The sequence below is a fragment of the Lathamus discolor genome, chromosome 2 (assembly GCF_037157495.1).
Source record: "Lathamus discolor isolate bLatDis1 chromosome 2, bLatDis1.hap1, whole genome shotgun sequence".
NCBI classification, from domain to species: domain Eukaryota; kingdom Metazoa; phylum Chordata; class Aves; order Psittaciformes; family Psittacidae; genus Lathamus; species Lathamus discolor.
The window spans coordinates 118,247,992-118,269,533 of record NC_088885.1 but is presented as its reverse complement, the minus strand read 5'-3'; the positions used below and the strand labels follow the sequence as shown (position 1 = coordinate 118,269,533).

The 21,542-nt window shown below is 35.9% G+C and overlaps 1 protein-coding gene across 8 annotated transcripts in view; it reads right to left on the bottom strand.

Moving 5' to 3' along the window:
- The window catches only part of SNTG1 (syntrophin gamma 1), a 331,430-nt gene that overhangs the window by 53,292 nt on the left and 256,596 nt on the right, over positions 1-21,542 (bottom strand). For 7 of the 8 annotated variants that reach the window (XR_010610185.1, XM_065668239.1, XM_065668243.1 and 4 more), the window contains exons 12-13: positions 20,961-20,999; positions 2,703-2,819 (exon numbers count right to left, since the gene is read on the bottom strand). Coding sequence is in view for 7 of the 8 variants with exons in the window: in XM_065668239.1 (XP_065524311.1) it covers positions 2,703-2,819; positions 20,961-20,999 (156 nt within the window). In the remaining variant the exon portion in view is untranslated. The remainder of the gene's footprint in view (positions 1-2,702; positions 2,820-20,960; positions 21,000-21,542) is intronic. The other variant, XM_065668244.1, reaches the window with a different exon arrangement.

Genomic DNA, 21,542 nt, shown 5'->3' with positions numbered 1-21,542 from the left:
TGGACAGAGAAATGAGGAGAGGAGTCTTGCTACAGCTCCACTGAGCCCAAAACACCAGCCACACAAGCTGAAGTCATATTACCCCATCAGGAAAAGTTGTTACTACTGCTTCTGAAGCACAAAGTAATTCAGAGTTATGTTCAAAAGACTACTGTAGGTTCCAGATTTTGGGGAAAAATATCAGAGTTCTCCCTTCTCTGCATGTTTTCTACTTCCGTTTGTACTTATAAAGGGACTTCTTTTCAGGTAAAAAAAAAACAAAATCCTTTTTCTATATAAAGGCATGTGCAGAGCAAAAGCAACTGTAGAATTAAGAAACCCATAGAAATTGCTTGACCTGTTCATTTTTAATATTTTAACTTAAAAGCTTGAGTAGCAAAAGGTGTTGGCAGCTCTTTGTCAATTAAAGTTCATTCTCTGTGAGATTTCCAACTATGAAGTGTAAGAAAGTGAAACCCACCAGACTTGGAAACTAGAAGTACTAATGATCAAACAGATAAAAAAATGGGGCAGAAGAAGGCTGATGATACACACTGTTTAAAATGTGCTTCCCTAATGCATTAGACTTTGGCAGAGACTAGGGAAACACTAATTTTATTTTCTGGTTCAAAAGTTGGTAGCACTTCTGTGTTCAGAAAACAACTAAATACAAGTAATTTACACTGCAAATATACTTAAAACTGTTTTTATAACTACACTTTACGCATCTCACAGAAAAAAGGTCTAAAACTGTGGCATTGTAAGTGTGTTCTTAATCTTTTGTAATCCCTGGAAGAGATGAATATATATACCTGCAGAATAATGAACATAGCTGCATGTGTTCAAGTGTGCATAAAAAAACAGGATTTTGTAAGTCCTTTTAAAAGGCTTACTGAAGTTTGATAAAAACATAATCTTGCTGGGCATGTAAGTATGCAATCATTATATACATTAGATGTTTTTAAGGTAGGTCGACAGGAACTCTTCTTTTTGTCCTTTAAAAGGCATGCTTGTCATTTTGCTTCCCTCCTACTCCGTGCAGAGAACATATTTTTCTCTATGCTTCACCTGTCTATTTTGAAATAAGAACCAGAATCTTGCAAAACAAAATCATGTCGAGCTTGCAGCTCAACTGAAACAAGACCTATAAAGGCTCCAAGGATCAGTGGCTTGTCTCATACAACAGTAGCTTGTCAAAATTGTCCTAAATCACATCACTATGGCTCACAGTCCTAATATGAACATGTTCCTCCAACATCCTTTAATCATGACCTGTTATCCGTTTACCCACCAGCAGTATATTATTCCTAGAAACTTACGATTGAATCCTCAGTAAAGAGGCTTGTAATTCCTTCTGTAGTGCCTACAAATGAATCTTCCTCTTTAGTTTTGAACTGGAGGTCTCAGCATTGTTTCTGCTTCTATCCAGTGTCTAGAATGGAGGTGGCTTTATTCGAAATGGGCAGCAAATGCTCAGGCAGGTCTGCCAAAGCCAGGAGAGTTGCTTTTGAATTAAGGTGCTTGGCAGCATAATTTGACATTTTAATCCAATCCTGAATAAAATCCACCAACAAAAGCCAACCCCTCATTACTAGCCATGCGAGAGCCAAAATCCAGTGAACCACTAGTGAATTAGTGTACCAACACTGAACACATGAAGTTTTCAGTTCATACTTCTGTCTCTCTTGTCCTTCACGTTTTTAAACACTGTGCTAAACAAACATGAATAGTGACTGATGAACAATGCACAGACTTGCAAACTGGCTTTGAACTATCTCAGGAACAGGTTGCCTAGAAAGGTGGTAGATGCCCCATCCCTGGAGACAGTCAACGTCAGGTTCAACAGGGCCCTGAGCAACCTGCTCTACTTGAAGATGCCCCTTCTCATTGCAACAGAGGTTAGACTAAATGACCTTTAAAGGTCCCTTCCAAGCCAAACTATGCTATGTTTCTGATTCAGGCAGGAAGGGGTACAGCCTGGATCTGGCAACACAGGGTTTAGCAGCAGTCAGAAAGGTCACCCAACAAACAAAACGAAGCCACATGACTCCCTGTTGCTGGTATGGTACTGCTACTGGCTCCTTCACTACTTGCTCACAAGTTAGCTAGAGGGTTCCTCTGTTTACTGTGGTTTAGATGTACCACAAACAGTGAAAGTAAGCGCTGAGTCTAAGACAAAATATAAGCTAAAATTTTGCCCAGTGTTTCCAGTCAGATTCTAATTAATATATTTAATCTAAACAATTTCATTTGCTTCCCTACCTTCTTTTTGGTGCTTCCAAGCAGCATAAAAGTAACATTTCAGATGAAATCTGAATACAGAGATATTGTTTCCACAGATGCAAAAATCTTGGATATTTCCCCAAATCTCAGAAGTTTGACTAGAATGATAGTTCAATTTAAATCTAACCATCTTACTTCAGGACTGTTCTGCCTGCCAAAGGAAAATGAATAGCCCCTTTTTAGCACAAGTAGATAGCTGTTGCATTTTTCTAAGTGCTTAGGTAAGTGGGGGAAAAGAAATTCTTGCTAGATGCCCAATCATCTGATAAACCGCTATTTTCTATCACTTCTATACCGCATACCCTGGAACGTTTTAGTGCTGTAAGTTGCAATCTTGTTAGCTCAGTGAGTGGTTTTCATTGTGAAAGCCTTGCATGTATTACACAAAGTTATTTTACTTAATAAAACATATTCCCACTAAGCATGAGAAATATACTTACTGGAGGTGCTATAAATTTATACAGGGAAGATCCCCTCAGTGCTAGAAACTTTGGTGTGTACATTCGATCCTGAAGGGAGTCTTGTTCCCGTTCTTCCGTCCAGCCCATGTAGACTATCTGACAGAAAAATCAATAGCGTTGACAATTGTCTCAGACATTTTCTTCAAATGAATTGCAAATATTCCACAAAAGTAAGCTGATGTCTGTCGAATCTTACATAGCTACTAACCTAGAGCCACTGATAAAATATGGTGTACTGGCAGTTTGCTTACAATCAGATATTTGTATAAAGGATGCGTGTTATGACAATCTAAAAACATCAGAACAAATATTTATTGTACTAGCAACAATAAAAAAGCTAAACCACGTACTCAGGGGATATTAAAGGTCTATTACATTATTAAAAGCTCCCTGAAGTAATTCTACATACTTGCTGCCAGATTATGTCAGAGGAATTTAATGCAAGTGAAGTGTAAGGAACCACCACAAGGAATACAAAATTAAGTAGCTGTTGTTACATGGCAATGTCTCCACATAAAAATTCACAATTATGCATTAAACAATGTGACCTGACAAATTTTTATTTCCAAAAAATGACAAGCTTTGGTTTTTTCCTTCTGGAAAACCCCTGTGTAGGCGTTTTAAACCTCCTTGCTCAGGAATAGCAAATTAAGACTGCTTCCAGACACTATTTTGAACAGACTTCATCTACAGCTAAGAAATAACCAGAATGCTGTTGACTTTTCCCACTATTTGAAGATCATCTGACAGAGATGCATGAACTAGAACTTACTCAAACCCATTTAAGGATTTAATTCCCTACCTATCCATCTATTAAGTTGGAGTAATTTAAAATCAAATCCTTAAAGAGAAACAGTATGAGTCACCACTAAGCCAAATTCTGGAGAATATCTGAACAGGGAGTAGACACATCATGCAACTTCTGATTTATAATCATTCCATTAGTAATAAAATAAAATTTCCAGTGTGCAATGGTACGCTACTTATGGAAAATAAATCAACCCATATTTCATGCAGTGCTGCTAATGGAATAAATTTATTTTTAAATCCCTTTGTGAAACTGATGTCTAAATTAACTAGGCATAGGGCATTCTCTGTCTCTAAAAGTCAGTAATGAACATATAAGGAAAAAAGTTTTGGAAAAAATAACTACAACCATATTAACAGTCAATGAGTTAGTAAGTTGGCATAAATGGTATAAGGGTACCTAAATGGTATAAATGTACCTAAAATGAATGTTTGTACTGCATGTTTTAGCCTTTCAGATTTTGTATGCTACATACTTTTTAAAAAGTGCTTTACACAAGTTTATTTCATTACTGTTAGGAAAAGGATTTTCATCAACAGGTTTTCATGGAAAAATGCTTTTGTTTGTTTTGTTTGTGGGGGTTCTGTAGGGTTTTTTTCTTTTATTATGTTAGATCTACTGTGACACGCATTGTAACAATTCTAACAATTAATGGCTTTTTCAAATCCCCATATATGAACTACTACATTCCATCACAGTTTATGAGATATTTTATGGCCTATAAACATAGACAGGGAGAAGGCTCATTCATCTAACACTTACACAGAAACCTCAACTTTTAATTATTTTGCCAAAAGCAAACACTAACACTGTAATACTTTTTCTTTAATGCTATTTCTTTTTATTTATTTTATTTTATTTATTTTTCTTTCTTTGTTTATTTTTATTTATTTTTCTTTAATACTATTTTTTTTTATTTAACACTTTAACACTTTTAATACTTTTTCTGAAGACCAGTAACGAGTGGTGTCCCTCAGGGATCGGTGTTGCCACTGGTCTTGTTTAACATCTTTGTCGCTGACACAGACAGTGGGATTGAGTGTGCCCTCAGCAAGTCTGCCGATGACACCAAGCTGTGTGGTTCGGTTGATACACTGGAGGGAAGGGATGCCATTCAGAGGGACCTCAACACGCTTGTGAGGTGGGCTGATGCCAACCTCATGAAGTTATGAACCATGACAAGTGCAAGGTCCTACACCTGGGTCAGAGCAATCCCAGGCACGGCTACAGGTTGGGCAGAGAAGAGATTCAGAGCAGCCCTGCTGAGAAGGGCTTGGGGGTGCTGGTCGATGAGAAAATGCACATGAGCCGGCTTCAGTGTGCGCTTGCAGCCCAGAAAGCCAACCGTATCCTGGGCTGCATCAAAAGGAGCGTGACCACCAGGTCAAAGGAGGTGATCCTGCCCCTCTACTCTGCTCTTGTGAGACCTCACCTGGAGTATTGTGTGCAGTTCTGGTGTCCTGAACATAAAAAGGACATGGAACTGTTGGAGCAAGTCCAGAGGAGGGCCACGAGGATGATCAGGGGACTGGAGCACCTCCCGTATGAAGATAGGTTGAGGAAGTTGGAGCTGTTCAGCCTGGAGAAGAGAAGGCTGTGTGGGGACCTCATAGCAGCCTTCCAGTATCTGAATGGGGCCTATAGGGATGCTGGGGAGGGACTCTTCGTCAGGGACTGTAGTGACAGGACAAGAGGTAATGGGTTAAAACTTAAACAGGGGAAGTTTAGATTGGATATAAGGAGGAAATTCTTTCCTGTTAGGGTGGTGAGGTACTGGAATCAGTTGCCCAGGGAGGTTGTGAGTGGTCCATCTCTGGCAGTGTTCAAGGCCAGGCTGGACAAAGCCTTGGGTAAGACGACTTAGTGTGAGTTGTCCCTGCCCATGGCAGGGGGGTTGGAACTAGATGATCTTGAGGTCCTTTCCAACCCTAACTATTCTATGATTCTATGATTCTATGAATATACTCTTAGGTCTAATTAATAACAAGTGTTTAAATATCTGCTTGTCTGGTGATTAAACAAGTGTATAAAACTCAGAAAGAAGACAGATCTGTACAATAATCAAGAATCAAGCAGAGTACTCAACACTATATTGTCATGTAACAACCAAAAAGCCACTTTCTTTGAAACTCATTCATTCCTGAAGATATAGTCAGCAAAAACAACAACAAAACAAAAAACAAAACCCAAACCAACTAACTGGTACAGTAAGAGAAGTTTTAAATTATTTCAATTTAACATGTATTCCAGTTTCCCTTTTTTCTGTGCTTTCGTGTGCTATTCAATATAGGACAAGTATGGATCCTCATCACTCTGGCTCCATAGGAATCTGTAGAGCTTCATGACTGAAAGGGGCTACGCACAAGAGTAAAATGAGTATAAAACAAATGTACAAAAGTTTGGCACATTTCCCTTCCTGTAACTGAAAGAGAATGAATGATCTCTACTTTCTACGAATTGAGACATTTATGCTTTTAAGTTAATTAAACTGAATTGATTTGGTTCCATCTTGATCTGTTTCATTAAAATCAGACACGCAGTAAGATATCATCTTGCCTGATATTATTTAATATCACTCTAGCACTGCATGCGATCTGTTTTCAGTTAGCATTTTTTTCACATTTCTCATTTCTACATCTCCTATGACTCCTACAAGCCACTCAAGCTGTGCAGATGTATTGATATTTCAAATTTGATTGCCTTAATATTAAAGCAGCCATGAAATTTAAGGCAATTACTCCTTTAGATATTTCTCCCTTGTCTCTGTAGATCATGAGGAGAAATAAGATTGATTTTTCAGACAACCTGCTGTACCAAGACTTCATTACCAAAAAAAGCATTTCTTCTTCAGATTAAATACCTACTATTAAACATACAGAAGAACTGTTAAGCAAAGGCTGTATAATTAGGAACACTTACAAAGTTGTTTGAGTACATGTGCATATTCGCATGTATGGACTAAAATAACCTCTGGAAAACAGGGTAAAACTAAACAAATACTTGATAAGTGTTTTATTTATGGGTTCCTAAAGTGGTCTCAGTTTATCTAAACAAACTGAACACGTGAAATTCTAAAAAAAATATATTATGACTTTTACATAATGAAGCTTTGAAACTCCTCAAAAGCATTCACTTAAGAGTTAAAATAGAGGCCACATTCTTGAGACATTTAAGTTACTGGTAAATATTTTGACTTCCAAAAAAGCTTTGACTATAAACAACATAAAGAAAATTATTTCTTTGGAAAGTGATCTTAACTTTCCAAACTTCACGTGTAAGTATGTATTGAAATAGTGGATGAAGATGAAATTTCACAAGTTTCCAAAACTTGTGAGTTTTGGAACATATTTTAATGCCGTACATGTGGATCTGACCCAAAATATAAAGTGTCATGAGATTCTATCTGAAATGTTTAAAACCACATATATATGATGAATGAAATGTGAATCACAGCTATGCATAGCATGCCCCTTTGTAAGTTTAAAATACAGTTTAGGTTTTTAATTGTAAAATAATTTATATGAGTCCCTATAAACTGCTGACAATTACCCACAAAGGTGGAGGTGGTGGCGAAAACAGATTTTACTTGTGATAGCATTCCCCTTAAAAGATACTTTTTGCAGTCCTGGTTTCTAACTTACCTGAAGAAGCAAAATCAAATGGTGACACAAATTAGTTAACTTAATGGCTGCTGATTCAGTAACAAAGATTAAATAAGTTACAGTTTATGAGTTAAATCTTGTACAGTTTAAAAAAAATCTATATCTAAATGACAAATGAAACAGGACACTTTCTTCAGTCAAAAATTCATAATCTCCTAATTCAGTAGGTACAGAGACATCCTAATCAAGCAAGATAAATTGCCATAAATTCCCATATTTAATATCTGTCTCACAGATTGCTAAAATGATTTAAATAGCCTTGACTTTCAGAGAGGCTTCTCCAAAGTTTTTATACAAATTTTGTTAGATTTTAGGAAGAACAGCAAGACAAAAATACAAGAAAATTTACACAAAATGAAACAAGATGTATGTGGCATTAAATGAGTGAGGTGAATCAAAGATCAGAACAGAGGCACTGACAGCTTTTTATCTTGGAAATCTCATATTCACACTCATGAGAAACAGAGCTGTAGGGCAACAGGATAAACATGGAGCCTGAAGGCAACTGAATATGTCAAACAACACAGGGGAAAAATTATGAGGGATGAGAAACTAAGATAATGCTCTCTACCCCGGTTTTAATATTGTTTTTTCTGTATTATAGTCTCAACATTCGTTGCAGTCAATTGTTAGCAGAAAAATAATAAAACCACACTAAAACCAACTAAAAGTGTGATTGTAATGCAATCACTGGCAAAACCAGTTCTGTTTATAAAAGCCTTAGGGTTTTTATGCTGAGAAGGAGTTTTTTTCAAAGTCGACAGCCAAACTAATCATACATACTTTTGAGTGAATGCTAGAAAAATGTTTCTGTATTGTATCTATAATCAAAATGCCTATTATCCTTCTTCTCAGGTTGAGGTGCCTGGTGAAGAGCCAGGTAATCTTTCCATACTGGTTGTTTTTTTTTTAATTCCTGTGAATTGCTTTCTATCTTCACAAATTCCACTAAACCAAGGCAGTATCTATATGAAAAATAATCTCAGAGAAACAGAAGACAAATGGCTATGAAAGGTTATTTTACATATATTTCAGATTAGATTTTAAATAATTTAAAACCTCGCTTGTTTCACTATGTTTTGTGAAAAATAAACATCAGTAATGGCCAGTATTTTCTAGAAACTAATGCCATGAAATTATTAATAGCAGATAACTGCAAAATTTAGAAATTTGATTTTTTTTGTTTGAGTTATGGATGGCCATTGTCCTGCGCAACCCTCTGTAGGTGATCTTGCTTGACCAGAGGGTTTGGGCAAAATAACCTCCAGAGGTTTCTTATTGCCTCAACTATTCTGTGATTCTGTGAAATAAGAAAAATTATGAATATATAAAACCAGCTTGCAAAACAGTTTTCTCTCTGTTTTCCTCTGGTTTCTTTTCTCTTTCTATTCTATGTGCTTTAGGGCTATCACTGACAAAGATGATTTTCGTATTTTTGACCCACTTACCTGTAATAGGTGATTCAATATCTAAGTATTTAACTTATTATTGGAGATTATAAAATTATTATAGGAGATATAAGCTAACACATTTATTGTAGCGCATGTAGATTAATTTCCTTCTGGAAAACAACTTGTGTTGTCATCTTGTTGCCAGACCAAGGCTAAGTATAGGTTTTCCATTTGGTTTTGTCCTGTTCTGTTTTTTAAACGGTTGAGCAAAAATAAGGAAATATTTCAGGGTCTTAAAGTAAAGAGTACCAGAGAGAAAAGAAAATACTTAGTTATCGAAGATGAGTTTTTCCTTATGCTCCCGATAACTGAAAACTGATATCAAAGACTAAACACAGGGTACACTTGCTTTCTTAGCATACGATATCATAATCAGAGTGAAAACAGTTGTTTAGGATAACAAAACTTGCCTGCACCTCTGTAGATAACTCTCCAACATTAATGACACTGTTTGAAAAACCTGCATTACAGTTTACGTCACATCCAACATCCTTCCATGAGAAATCTTAACACCTGACTGGTGAAATCTATCAGATCTTGTTAGAAATCAGGACTATATTGACTGCTTCATGCCTTCACTTTCTTCACAGATTTGAAAAGTGATGGCTACTTGTGGATACAGGAGAGCTTTCTAAACAGGCAAAGATCTGTGTTTTGCTTTTTCATTTTTCTTGCAATCTTCTTGTTATAATCTACTAATCCAGAGAAGTATTTTGCCTCATCCATTCAGTCTTCCATCCAGAGTTACATGTTAACAACTACAGTTTATCACAAATCACTCATTTTACTTATTTAAGACTTCTAAGTACCTGCTAATTTGAATAAAGACAAAGTCAGTGTGAACATTTATTGGGCAACTATGTGCCTTTGTCAAAGTGCCAACATTAAAAGTTGGTGGGGTTTGCCTGCCTTAAATTATTCAAGTCAATGAACAATTACATGTATTTAAAATTCATTACAATTTGAATTAATTCATTTTAATAGGGGTGATTAGCATTTAGAATGCATAGCATTCCTATGTTAAGACTTAATCCAAGAAAGAACTCATGCAGCTGTTTTTACAAAGATATATTTGGATGCAAACTGCAGTATTAGATATCAATCTATATTAGTTTGGGGAGTTTGTGTGTGAAATTACTAGAAGGAATCATAGAATGGTTTGGGTTGGAAAGGACCTTAAGATTTTTCTAGTTCCACACCCTCACACTAAATCATGTCACCCAAGGCTCTCTCCAACCTGGCCTTGAACACTGCCAGGAGAATTCACAACTTCCTTGGGCAACCAATTCCAGTGCCTCACCATCCTCACAGTAAAGTTCTTCCTTATATCTAAACCTCCCCCTGTTTAAGTTTTAACCCATTACCTCTTTTCCTATCACTACAGTCCCTGGTAAGAGTCCCTCTCCAGCATCCTTGTAGGTCCCCTTCAGACACTAAAAAGCTCCTATAAGGTCTCCACACAGCCTTCTTTTCCCCTGGCTGAACAGCCCCAATTTTCTTAGCCTGCCTTTGTATGAGAGGTGCTCTATCCACCTTACCATCCTAGTGGACCTCTATGTCCTTATGTTGGGGACACCAGAATGTATGCAGTACTCTAAGTAGTGAAACAGTAGAAACTTATCCCATGCTAGTCTTGGCTTGCAGAATATTGGCTAGGTAGTTAAAAAAAAATAAAAAATCAACTACAGTAGTGAGGCAGTGGTAAACCCCCTGAATCGCACAAGAGGTGAGCTCATTTTATATGGGATTGAGTCGATGTTTTCCTGATTAATAGGTATGGTAGGAAGATAATGAAAAAATACATCCTGTATTATCAGGAGCAATCTGCATTCCTCACTTTAATAAGCCTCTTTTCTTCTTGTAGATATTTCTCTTGTCTACTTGCCACATAACTTACCTTCAATGCAATTTAGCACATCCTTGGGATGTGCTAAATTCATTTGGCTACCAGGTTTATCACTGAGGACACAGTCCCGCTGCCATCACAAGCATTTTACAGCCTACATGAGAATCTTCAGACCTTCTTTGGCATTTAACAGAGCAACTTTCAGCAAACTCTTTGATAATCGGCAGGTATCACTCACATCCTGACTAAAATGACTATATATCACAGTTATTATTACCTCTCCTTTTGCTGTTGTGTAACTACAACCAGGAGGATTCTGCTTTGTTGGTTTTGTTTTGTTTTTTACTGGGAAAAAAAAATATCTTTGCTATATGGCTATATTCGAATTCCTGCCTGTCCATTTTTCACCTACTGAATTTACAAGCAGGCACAAGGAGGGCTATAAATTTTCATCCAGGATAAAAATTCTGAGGTTTTTCAGGGTTTAAACAGATAAAAGTGCAATACAGAAAGCTCAACACTCAGGTGGCAAGAAAGTAAACATCATCTATTCTAAAGCCTAGTAGCTTGACTGTGTTTAGGATTTATCTTTTGATTAATGACTTTTTTCCTGCTTTTATAAATGTACACAGTATAAATGTAATATATTTCTTAGGCTCTAAAATATAAATGGGTCAAAAAATATTTCAGATAATCGAGCTGGAGGGCATGGTTTCTCCTTTCTGATGTACAGTGTGACACGTTCATCTTTGTCACCTCAGGTTAGACTACTGAAACATGCCGAATGAAGGAAAAAATCAAGAGTATTATAAGTCACTAGACAGTGTCTTTCAGATTTTTGATGGTGCCACTCAGCAAACAACTGACATAATTATCCTCCTCAGGTACCAGGGTGAGTGAAGCACTTACAGAAACATGTATTATCATTCTTAACTCACCCCAGAAGTAGTTTTCAATTAGTTTTCAATGACTGATTCCAGATGTTGCTTTGATTTCCATTTCTGTTTCTCAGGAAAGGACTGGTAAACAGCTTGGATAGGACTAGTGCAGTTTAGGCTGTCTGTCTCTGTGAGATCACAGTACTCATGTAGTGGCTGTGCTCATATCCTGAAAGCCCACTAGATATCTGCTTACTGCGCTCTATCCAAAGGCGAAGGTAACAATAAAAGAGGAAAAACTCCAAATGACTACGTATACAGAAAATACAGATGATGGGTAATAGGTTAGACTTGTTTGAAATCAATTTTAGTAACACATGCTTTGAGTTTGCATAACATTAGAATTACATTTCTGTAGAATTAGATGTTTACACTTCAAAGTGTTCACAAAGCCGAAATAAAACTGCAAATAGTGCATGCTTAAAGCTGGCTTTTAAATCTCTTGTGTTGCTGCTTGCACAGCAAAGTAAACATATCTGTCAGAAATCCCTTTTTTGGTAAAAATGAATTCACAAGATCTGACTTCAAAGCCTTTTTATACCTTTGTGAGATTTCAGTTTGAACTATTAAAAAAATTAGCAGTGCAGATATATATGTAAGCATACAAAAGCCTGTTTAGACTTAAAATATTATATTTAAATACTGAAACCAACAACAGAATTCTAGGGAATAATTCTGGGGGACAATTATTAGGGAGTGAAATTTTTCGATTCCATTCTTAGTCATTTAAATGGCAATACTTATAAATGGATGAAAATAGCTATTATTTGAAATAGCTACTATAAAAATATTACTATATATATTTGGAAAACATCTTTTCCTCTTTATACTGAGAAACAATTATTTTTTGTCCCATCTGATTATCAAGCTTAGTGTTCTTCAGGTTTTCTCAGAGCTCTCAGAAAACACAATTACTACTTACATACTAAGTGGTTCTACAGAAGGACAGGCAGACTCCTTCACCCACATGTAAGTCAACATAAAAAATCTGCTGTGGGTGCCATCTGTATGGCTGAGGGAGAGATCCTGATGGAATAGTTCAAGGCCCTGTGAAGACCAGATAATGGCCTACAGTAACATTATTAAACAACTGATTGATGTAAACTCATAACTAATATCTAGCTGGAAGCCTCTCCTTTCAAAGAGAGATCTTTTCTTCAAGGCCTTTTTGCATAGTCTCAGAGGTCTGGATCCTATTCGCATACTCTTCTTTCCCACTGTCTGGGGTTGATTTTGAATGGCAGCCTACTTCAACAGGAGGGGAAGGAGAGGACGCCATATTAATCTCACCTACCACAGTGAGGGCAGCTTCGCGGGAGCAGTATGTTGGAGCGACTAATGACTATTGCTTCTATTAAGCAAGTACCATAAATAGTAGGTTTTTAAACAAATCATGGTGAGTGGTATGACTTCTAGCTGTATATTTAAAGAAAGTAGCTAGAAGATGCGTACTGTTGAATCTTAATCCTGCTGAACTTCAGGGTACTCTTAGCATGCCAGTTGGATTGAATGACTCTGAACACTCGGCACTTACACACCACCAGATCTATCAAGTAGAGACCTGTTTTAGCGAAAGAAGATGGATGTCTGTCTAGACCTTGGCCAGAAGTTCCTGGCCACAGCATTGCCTATATACTTCTTCAGGCCTTTTGACCTCCCCAGACCTGCACCATTTTCCAGAATCATTCTTTGTAAGTAAATATGGACGTTTTTTCTAATTCTAACCCCAACGTTACTGAGAGATACTACAAGAAGCAAAAGATTTATTATTTAATAAATAAATAAGTAGATAAATATTGTTAAAGCTCTCAGCTCCTGAGGATAGTTTATCTGTTCACTGCTGTCAAATTTCTATTTCCTGTGTCATAAATTATGATGGATTTCATAACTTGTTTCCCAAAACAGTAAGACTGAATGCAAAAGTTCTCTAATGCGCACAAGATATAACAGATACCGAGCACTAAACAGTGCCTCCTTCCAGGAAATGTAACTGTTTAAAAGGGCAAAAAAATAAAAGTGTCCTCATACTATGATTTTCTAGCAGATGTTTCTGAATTTGCAGTTTACTACATTTTTTAATATTTTTTCCATTAATTTTATTGTCCGATTTTCTTCAGAAATTTTCAGTGATTAACACTTCTTGGATTTTGTTTCTGCTTTTCCTTCTTCACTTGTAGGTAACTCATAAACTGCGTTATTTCATACAGCAACTATTTTCTGAAATTAAGGTAGCAACGGTATCATTGGTACCATGGACTATTATTGTGATGAAAGGGAAAAGATCCTTATCTATGGTCCACAGAATTATGTTTAGCCACTGTTACTAGAACTTCAAGAAACTACATATTTTTCCTTTTCACAGGGTATAATACAAAGCACCAATCACCTGCATAGATGTAAAACAACTGAATGATAAAAAAATGAAATACCTATTCACTGCTTCTCTTGAAGTAAACTGTAATTAAAAATATTTTCTTTCAGCCTTTTGAGTCCCATATGCTTCTTCAATAGAAGATCTACAGTTAAAGTACATGCTTCATTGATTCCAATTAATTTATTTAGATGACACAATTCCCCAAGGAATGCTGTGTGCATAGGCTTACTGAACACCTTCATTCTAATCTACTAAATTAATATTATTTTTGGGAACTTTTACATTCACTTGATGCAATGAAAGAGACATTATAATAAAGAACTACAATGTTCAGTATTTTTATTTCTAGCCTCAGCCTTCAATAAAAATTCCAAAATAGCCAGACAGAACAAATGCTTATCTAGTAAGCCATGGATATTAATGATTCTGGATTTAAGGTGAGGTTAGAGGAAAGAACAAAGTCTTCCTCATACCTATTCTTTCTAAGTATAACTGTAAAGAACGCCCACCCTCCCCAAAAAAACACAAAACCTGAACAAACAAACAAACAAACAAAAAAACAACCCTAAGCCTAAAACATGATCTATAGATTTTGTGGACATTGTGATTCAATTCCTCTCCTTTTCTTATTTCTTCTCTTAATTACCACGTTTCAGGAACTTGTCAGAGCAGAGTGGTATAGGACATAAGCATCATTCAAGGCATCTATTTCTAAACAAGGATGCTGGAATTTATTTCCTGTCCTCCTGCTTTGTTGGTCTGTTTGGATAGTAGGTAAAAATCCTGTCCAACAATAAAATACATAAAAACGATGCAAGAATTTATTCTATTGGAATAAAAAAATAAAAACATTTGCTACTTATGTTCACAGTCCCAGACATCATAAATATACAACTCCACTCCAATTCTGTCTTTTAAATCACAACTACCCCTTTAAGTGTCCTATTCACGGTACATGTCTTAAGTTCTTTGGTAAGTGGCAAAATATCAGATCCAAATTTAATTATGTCATGCATATGAACAGAACACAGGGATAAAATGATGTAACAAAAGCAATACCTTCAACTGCTGTTTAAATTCAGTGATTTCTCACTGTCTAACCTCATCACAGATAGATACAGAATTATGCTTCTGGGATGAGCTGTATTTGTTAAATTTTGTCCATATTAAAGCTTTATGACAAATCAGAAAGTAATGATTCTTCTAAAATGGGTGTGGGGGGGTGGGGTGTCTAGTTTGGAACAATCCCCACCTACAGGCAGGGTCAGGTTTATGGCAAAATGTTAAGATGACTTGCAAAAAGTAGCAAGTGAGGGGAAAGCCCTTATTATGGCAAGGTAGCAATTACAGCACTTGCAAATTCAGTGTGTCAAACTTGTATTTTTCATCTTCTAACCTAACTATCAAGATAAAATCCAAGGCATACAGCTCCTGCTGGAAGACACACAACACCTGTGGGATCAGAAAGAGCCTGATTTAAAATCTGAGAAGAGACTAAAGCTAGACAAAAGAGCACGTTAATCTGGAAAGCAGTAGATCAAGCTGTCCACATGCTGGTTGAATATATTTAAGCTACGACTGCCACTCAAAACCAGGCATAAATATATTCTTTCATAAAGTATATATATTTATCTATTTATCTGTCTTGTCTAAATACCTATCCAGCTAGCTAGGTATTTAGTGCAAAAAATTCCCTCAATTCATTAGTCTTTGTGGAAGCATTATGAGCTTCGAACCTGACCTTTGACTCAGACCCCTAAGCCACAAAGACAGAAGGGCTATCAGGTTTATCCATGTGAGATGTACACGGTAGGACAACTCACCAGCTGTTTTGGATCTTACCCTGATGTTTCACAATTCTTCAGGAACCAGGTGGGTAACAGATAACGCATAGCACCACTTCCCCACAGATTCCTAAATCCTGCCTGTAATCTACCTTTGAAAGGTCACTAAAATATGTACAATACCTAGTAACACTTCTTTCAGAATGAGAAAATAAGTAGCATTTCCTTATCTGTTTATCAATTTAGTATTCCACTTAGTAACATCTAGTTATGGAAAATGTTTGTTCATTTCACTAAATTTTAAATTCCTACAGTAGAAGCAAAGCATTTAGACACCCCCCCCCCCCTTCATCTGCCCTATTAAAATCTTTGATGAAGGATACAGAACATTCATCCCTGTATTGACTAAAATTTGGCCACAGATCTACAAGGATGTGGTCTCTAAATTTGGTCAGGCAAAAAATACCTTAACTGAAAGCAATTTTCAGGTAGTGACATTAATATTGCAGAGACAAAAAATAGATAACTAATACTTCCTATACTAATAAGAAAAAAATACCAGAAGATAAATGAGAATAATATGCAAATGAGGATGAACTCCATACTTGAGGCAAAATTGAATTTGCTGGATATGTAGAAATTATTTGATACACAGCTTGAGACTTAAAATTTGAGATTTAAGTAAGAACTTGATCTAATCACTCTTTTCTATCATCTGAATTTCCAGTGAGTGTCCAAATTACTTCCATCCTTTCATGAACTACAGGGAATGCAGCCCTAGGACATAATCATGGCTATCTAATAACTGCATCCAGTGACTCACAACACAAATGCCATCTAGCTCCTCAGGTAATCCACTATCTTCAGGAAGCAGTCTGACCTTCCTCTCAAAAGTCAACATGGTTTCCTCAGTCTAAAATCTCTAGCAATCTATGGTGTGTATTGCCCTTCCAAGATTTTTATGTCCTGAAGTTCAAAAGCTATTCTGGTCTACAATGTAAAGGGAAGAAAAATACTTTTTTTTGGCTATAGGAAGCATAGTTTTTTATAATAGAGAGTGCCTCAGAAGCATCTAAAATAATTAAGAAACTGGTTAGTGAAATGTCTTCATGACAACCAAAGAAACATATTTATATAGAGAGAGATATATATTACTTTTATTTTACAGAAAGCTCAATAGAGTATTAATAAGCTACATAAGCCTTTTAAGGGTTTATGTTATGGAGTAATAATCCATGCCGAGTGGTATAGATGGCTGACAATACGGAGTGGGGAATTAGCACAGCACGATTTACACCCTATCGTGCAATTCTGCTTAATTTAACAGCAAGAACTCAGCTCTCCCTGTGTGATTCTATAAACATTTAACAATAGAAGCTTAATTCTAGAGAATTTCCTTCAAAATAAACCCGATCAAATCCTTACTGTGACAACAGATATTGATAGAGCAGATGTGTCATAGGACCTGAAAGTTCAATAATTGTCAGTCAAGAGCAGCAGAATGGCTACTCTGAAGATCTATAGTAAAGGCATATTAAAAAAAAAAATAAAAAAAAATTCAACAGTCATGCAAATTTCAGGAGAGAAAAATAATAAAAAAAACCCACCCAAACCCATAACCTCCCCCCACCCCCCAACAAAATACATGTCAGGAGGTGGAACAGAACTCTGTCCTTAACGTATGTGCAGAGATGTGTAGAATGACTTCATTTATTTTGAGTACTTGTCACCTTTAGTACAACACCCTATTTAATCATTCCAATCATCCCAATTTAAAAATATTAATACAATAGCAATGTCATCTTGAAACTTACCCTGCAATTGAAAAAAAAACGGTGGTGTTTCAAACAGATGTTAACAACAGGTATGGTCCTATCAGTCCACCTGACCAATGCATTCACTTTTTTAAGCGTTTAGAGATTCAGCAAAAGATAGTGGTTTGAGTGACAGGTAAGCCAGACACTGACATTTGCATGTATTCACTTTTATACATTGTTTACAAATTAGGTTTTATTAAGTAAACTCACTAAGCAGAAGTTTTAGAAGTGATTTTAAATTAAGATTGTTCTAACTGCATAAGTTTAATCGAGCTGAACTGTAGCCTAGTAAGGCAAAATATGAGGTGATATGTTGCTGATCTGGTACAACCGCATGTAGTTGCTCTTATTAAATTCTACTGAAACCAAGAGAAAATGGGCATATCCATGTGTATTTGTGAATGTCATCAAGATGTAAATATGCCTGCAAAACACTGGGATTCATGACAATCAAGTGCTGTGGAGTCTCACACGCATAATTATATTCCATTTACTTGCCTTAGTGTGGCATCAGTCCATTATGCCATGATATTGTTTTAAAACTGAGTTAAACAAAGTTGTGGAGAGGAAAACAGACCCTGTCTCATTCTCATATAATTCTCACTATAAACTGTTAACTTTCAAGAGGACAGCTACCAATTCTTTTTCCATAAATGCAGGAAAATTCTAGAGGGAAAGTTTCCTCCTAAAAAATGAAAATTAAAATTATTTAACAAGAATATCTTATCTTCTGCAGAGACAAGGCAAATCTTTCAAAAATGCTCATGTTGCCAGCAGACAGAAGAGAAACAGTGCTCAATTTAAAAGATTATAGCATTCTTCCCCATTATCCTTTTTTTTTATGAATTCAACATTGATTAAAGGTGAAGGGCCTTTGAATTCATCTTAATAGAGACAAAACATACAGTGTGGGAAAATAACATTTTAAATACACTGCTCTGCCCAGATATTCTAATCTCTGTTTCATGCGAAACCTTCAGACTCAGCATTTGTTTGTGCAGTACAGAAACGAAAGGCTATTATTTGCTGCATTTGTGAACATATATGTGAACACAGCCATAATCCAATAAAATGGAAAAACAGGTCTTTAGGTTTGACAGGTACTGAATCTGCTTTGCACTGCTAGCTTTCGAGTAAAGGAAGCTTAAAGTGCAATCAGAAATGTACTACTTTCCCAACAGCAATTTAGAAACATTGTAGCTACTTGCACACCTAGGGACAGGAGGTGAATTGAAGGCAAGAATAAGATTTAGATCTAAACTTTCAATTCCACTGCACACCTAAACCAGATGTAACCAATTCATCCTGCTAGCTTGGCAATCAGTAAATGTCAAATCTCAATATAACCCAAATAGCAAATGACGGTCATAGTGCGTAGTAAAATCTCCAGTAACTGGAGGTAATACATTTGGTTTCCTGCCCTGAGAAGAATCAGAAGATTTTTGTAAGAAAAACTATATAATACTGATTTTCTTAGATGCTATCAAGCCAATTTTCAGCTGAGATCAGCACATTCACAAACTCACGATGGCTAATGTGAAGACTGAATTGAAAAGGAATGGGCAGCGCTTGTCCTCAATACACCACCACAGTTTATTAAGGTTGGGTGTATTTTCTTGCCATTTGGAAAGGGTTAGTGGGAAAGCTGATGCCACCTTTCAGAACTCAACTGCTTAACGATGGCTCTTGTGGGACATGACATTTGCTGTAATCAGCATAACAGCTGAACAGCAGAGATGAGTTCCAAGAAAAGGAAACATGAGTTTCCTTTCCCTTTGCTGATCAAATAGAGAAGCCTCTACCTGAACCCTTGAAATATTCCATACTTTGTGCCTCTCTGCTATGAGGCCTTTATTGTTTTTCATCTGGAATTATGGAAATTTTGTTTATAATGTAGTAGTCTTTTTAGTGCATATTTAAAATGCACATTATGTTTTCAGTAGCAAATGATTTTTTTTTTTCTCAACATGATGATATTCTCTTGGATGGCACTATGTGTAGCCTGTGAATAAGCACCAGTATAGAATACACAACCAATTTCTAATTTTTTTTTTTTTTTTGCCACTGTCTAGTGATTTTCTTCATTACTGTCAGCTCAGAAAGGGGAAACTTTATTTGCCTATTCTCTCACAATCTTCTTCAACAGTATGTTGTCTCAGTATGTTGTCTTTGTGGTCCTTTTCCAGCATTGTTTGCATTATCTTTCCACTGCTATTAAATGTATTAACACCATTCTCAGAAATTATTGCTTCATGCTGTCCATATCACCTTCTTAGTAATACTCATGATCTTTGAACATTTAATTTTCAGTAAATGTATCTTATTTTTCTAATAATTTTCCAGACAGACCTACATTCATAATTACTGTCTTAAAGAGAAGATGCTATATTACATACAGTCAGAAAGTTTCCTAATCACTTTCTCTCTTCTCTCTTTAACCTATTGCAACATTGAGACATTTGGATAACACTGCCAGTGCTACAGTAGCTTCCACACCTATGAAGGTTCATTTGTTTCCTTATTGTAATGCTAATGTGTATGTCTGTGCTGATATCTGCTTCTCCAAATCAAGAATGTATTCGTAAAGGAATTCTAACTAACTGGATTGGTTTGTTGACTCTAGTTTGACAACTGCCTTCACCGTGTTATATTTAACAACTAATTAAAATCCACATATATAGAGAGATACCTATGCATGCATATCATTTTTATTTGGCTATATATATGTAAATGAACACACACACATACATATATGTAAATTCTAAGTGAAAATAACCTTCAATTGCCCTGCTAGTGCTCATAAAGAAACCCATGGGTATTAAGTGAATTTAAGTATACCTTTTTTTTTTTTTTAGCATAGTAGGATGAAGACAGCAATCGAAAGATTAACTTGAAATGTTGCCACTGATGATGGAAAATTCTATGGAAAATTTTGTTTACATAGACAAAGGTGTAAAATCAAAGGGTTCACATGCATTTTTGATGCTAATTTTGATAGGTATTTGATACTATATGTACTATATAGATTTGATTTTGATACTAATATCTAAGTGTGAGAAAGACATTAACCAACCAAGTAATATGAGACTGCCAATGAAAGAACTTTGAGACTGTCAGTTGATTCAGTTTCCCCAAGTTCTGCCACTAGCCTGCTCCATAACCCTATGCAAATACTTTTTTATGCCTTCATTTGGACAACAGAATTCATGCATTTTTAGAATGTTAACAGATAATTCTGTAAAGCATAACAACCACATTCCCCCGTTTATAGTAAAATGAGTAAGATGCAATCTGAAGAAAATTATATATACATGTATGTATGTGCATACATGCATTGAACAGGTTAATTTTAAAAGATTAGGCATGATCTTACTTTCAGCAAACACTCCAGTTTCCTTTGACTTCAGAAAAAGTTACCTATTCTGAGGCAGCAAGGTACTCCCTAAAGAAAATCTATTGAGAATTCTTGAGCTAAAATAATGCACAGCTACCACACAATTAAATACAGTTGAAATGAGAATTATAAATAAAACAAACTCCAATTTTCTTTTTCTTACCTGCTGGTTTACGGGAAAATTCCTGTTGATTTTTTTAATCTATAAAAATGAATAAAGAAATAGATTAATACTCAGTCATTACATAAAAACCAACTAAACAAAAATAAACACCATTGGATTTTAGAGACATATACCAGATACTTCCTTCCTAATTATGTACAAAAAGAAAAAGAATAAAATCTGCCTTAAAGAGGTTGAAAACTTTGACAAGCTCGTGTATAATGGGACATTTTGGTCATTATGTAGTTCATTCCACTGTTCAGAATACTGGAAAGGAGAATACATACAAAATTATTTATGACTTCTATAATGCCACATCTTTTGCTTTTATCTGATAAGAATCACAGAATTGTTAGTGTTGGAAGGGTGCTGGAAGCTGTAACTTAAATTGGAGTATTCAATTATATAAGTAACTCAGAACAACTTACTGCCATCTACCAAAGTCATCAAGCTTTAAGCAAATTCCTTTCCTTAAAAAGTTAGGGAAAATTGGGCCGGAATACCTTTTGAAACATCCCTTACTTTACCCTTCTTATCCTAGGTGAAAATCAAGTGTGCAAAATCAGTTTTGATAATTGTTCA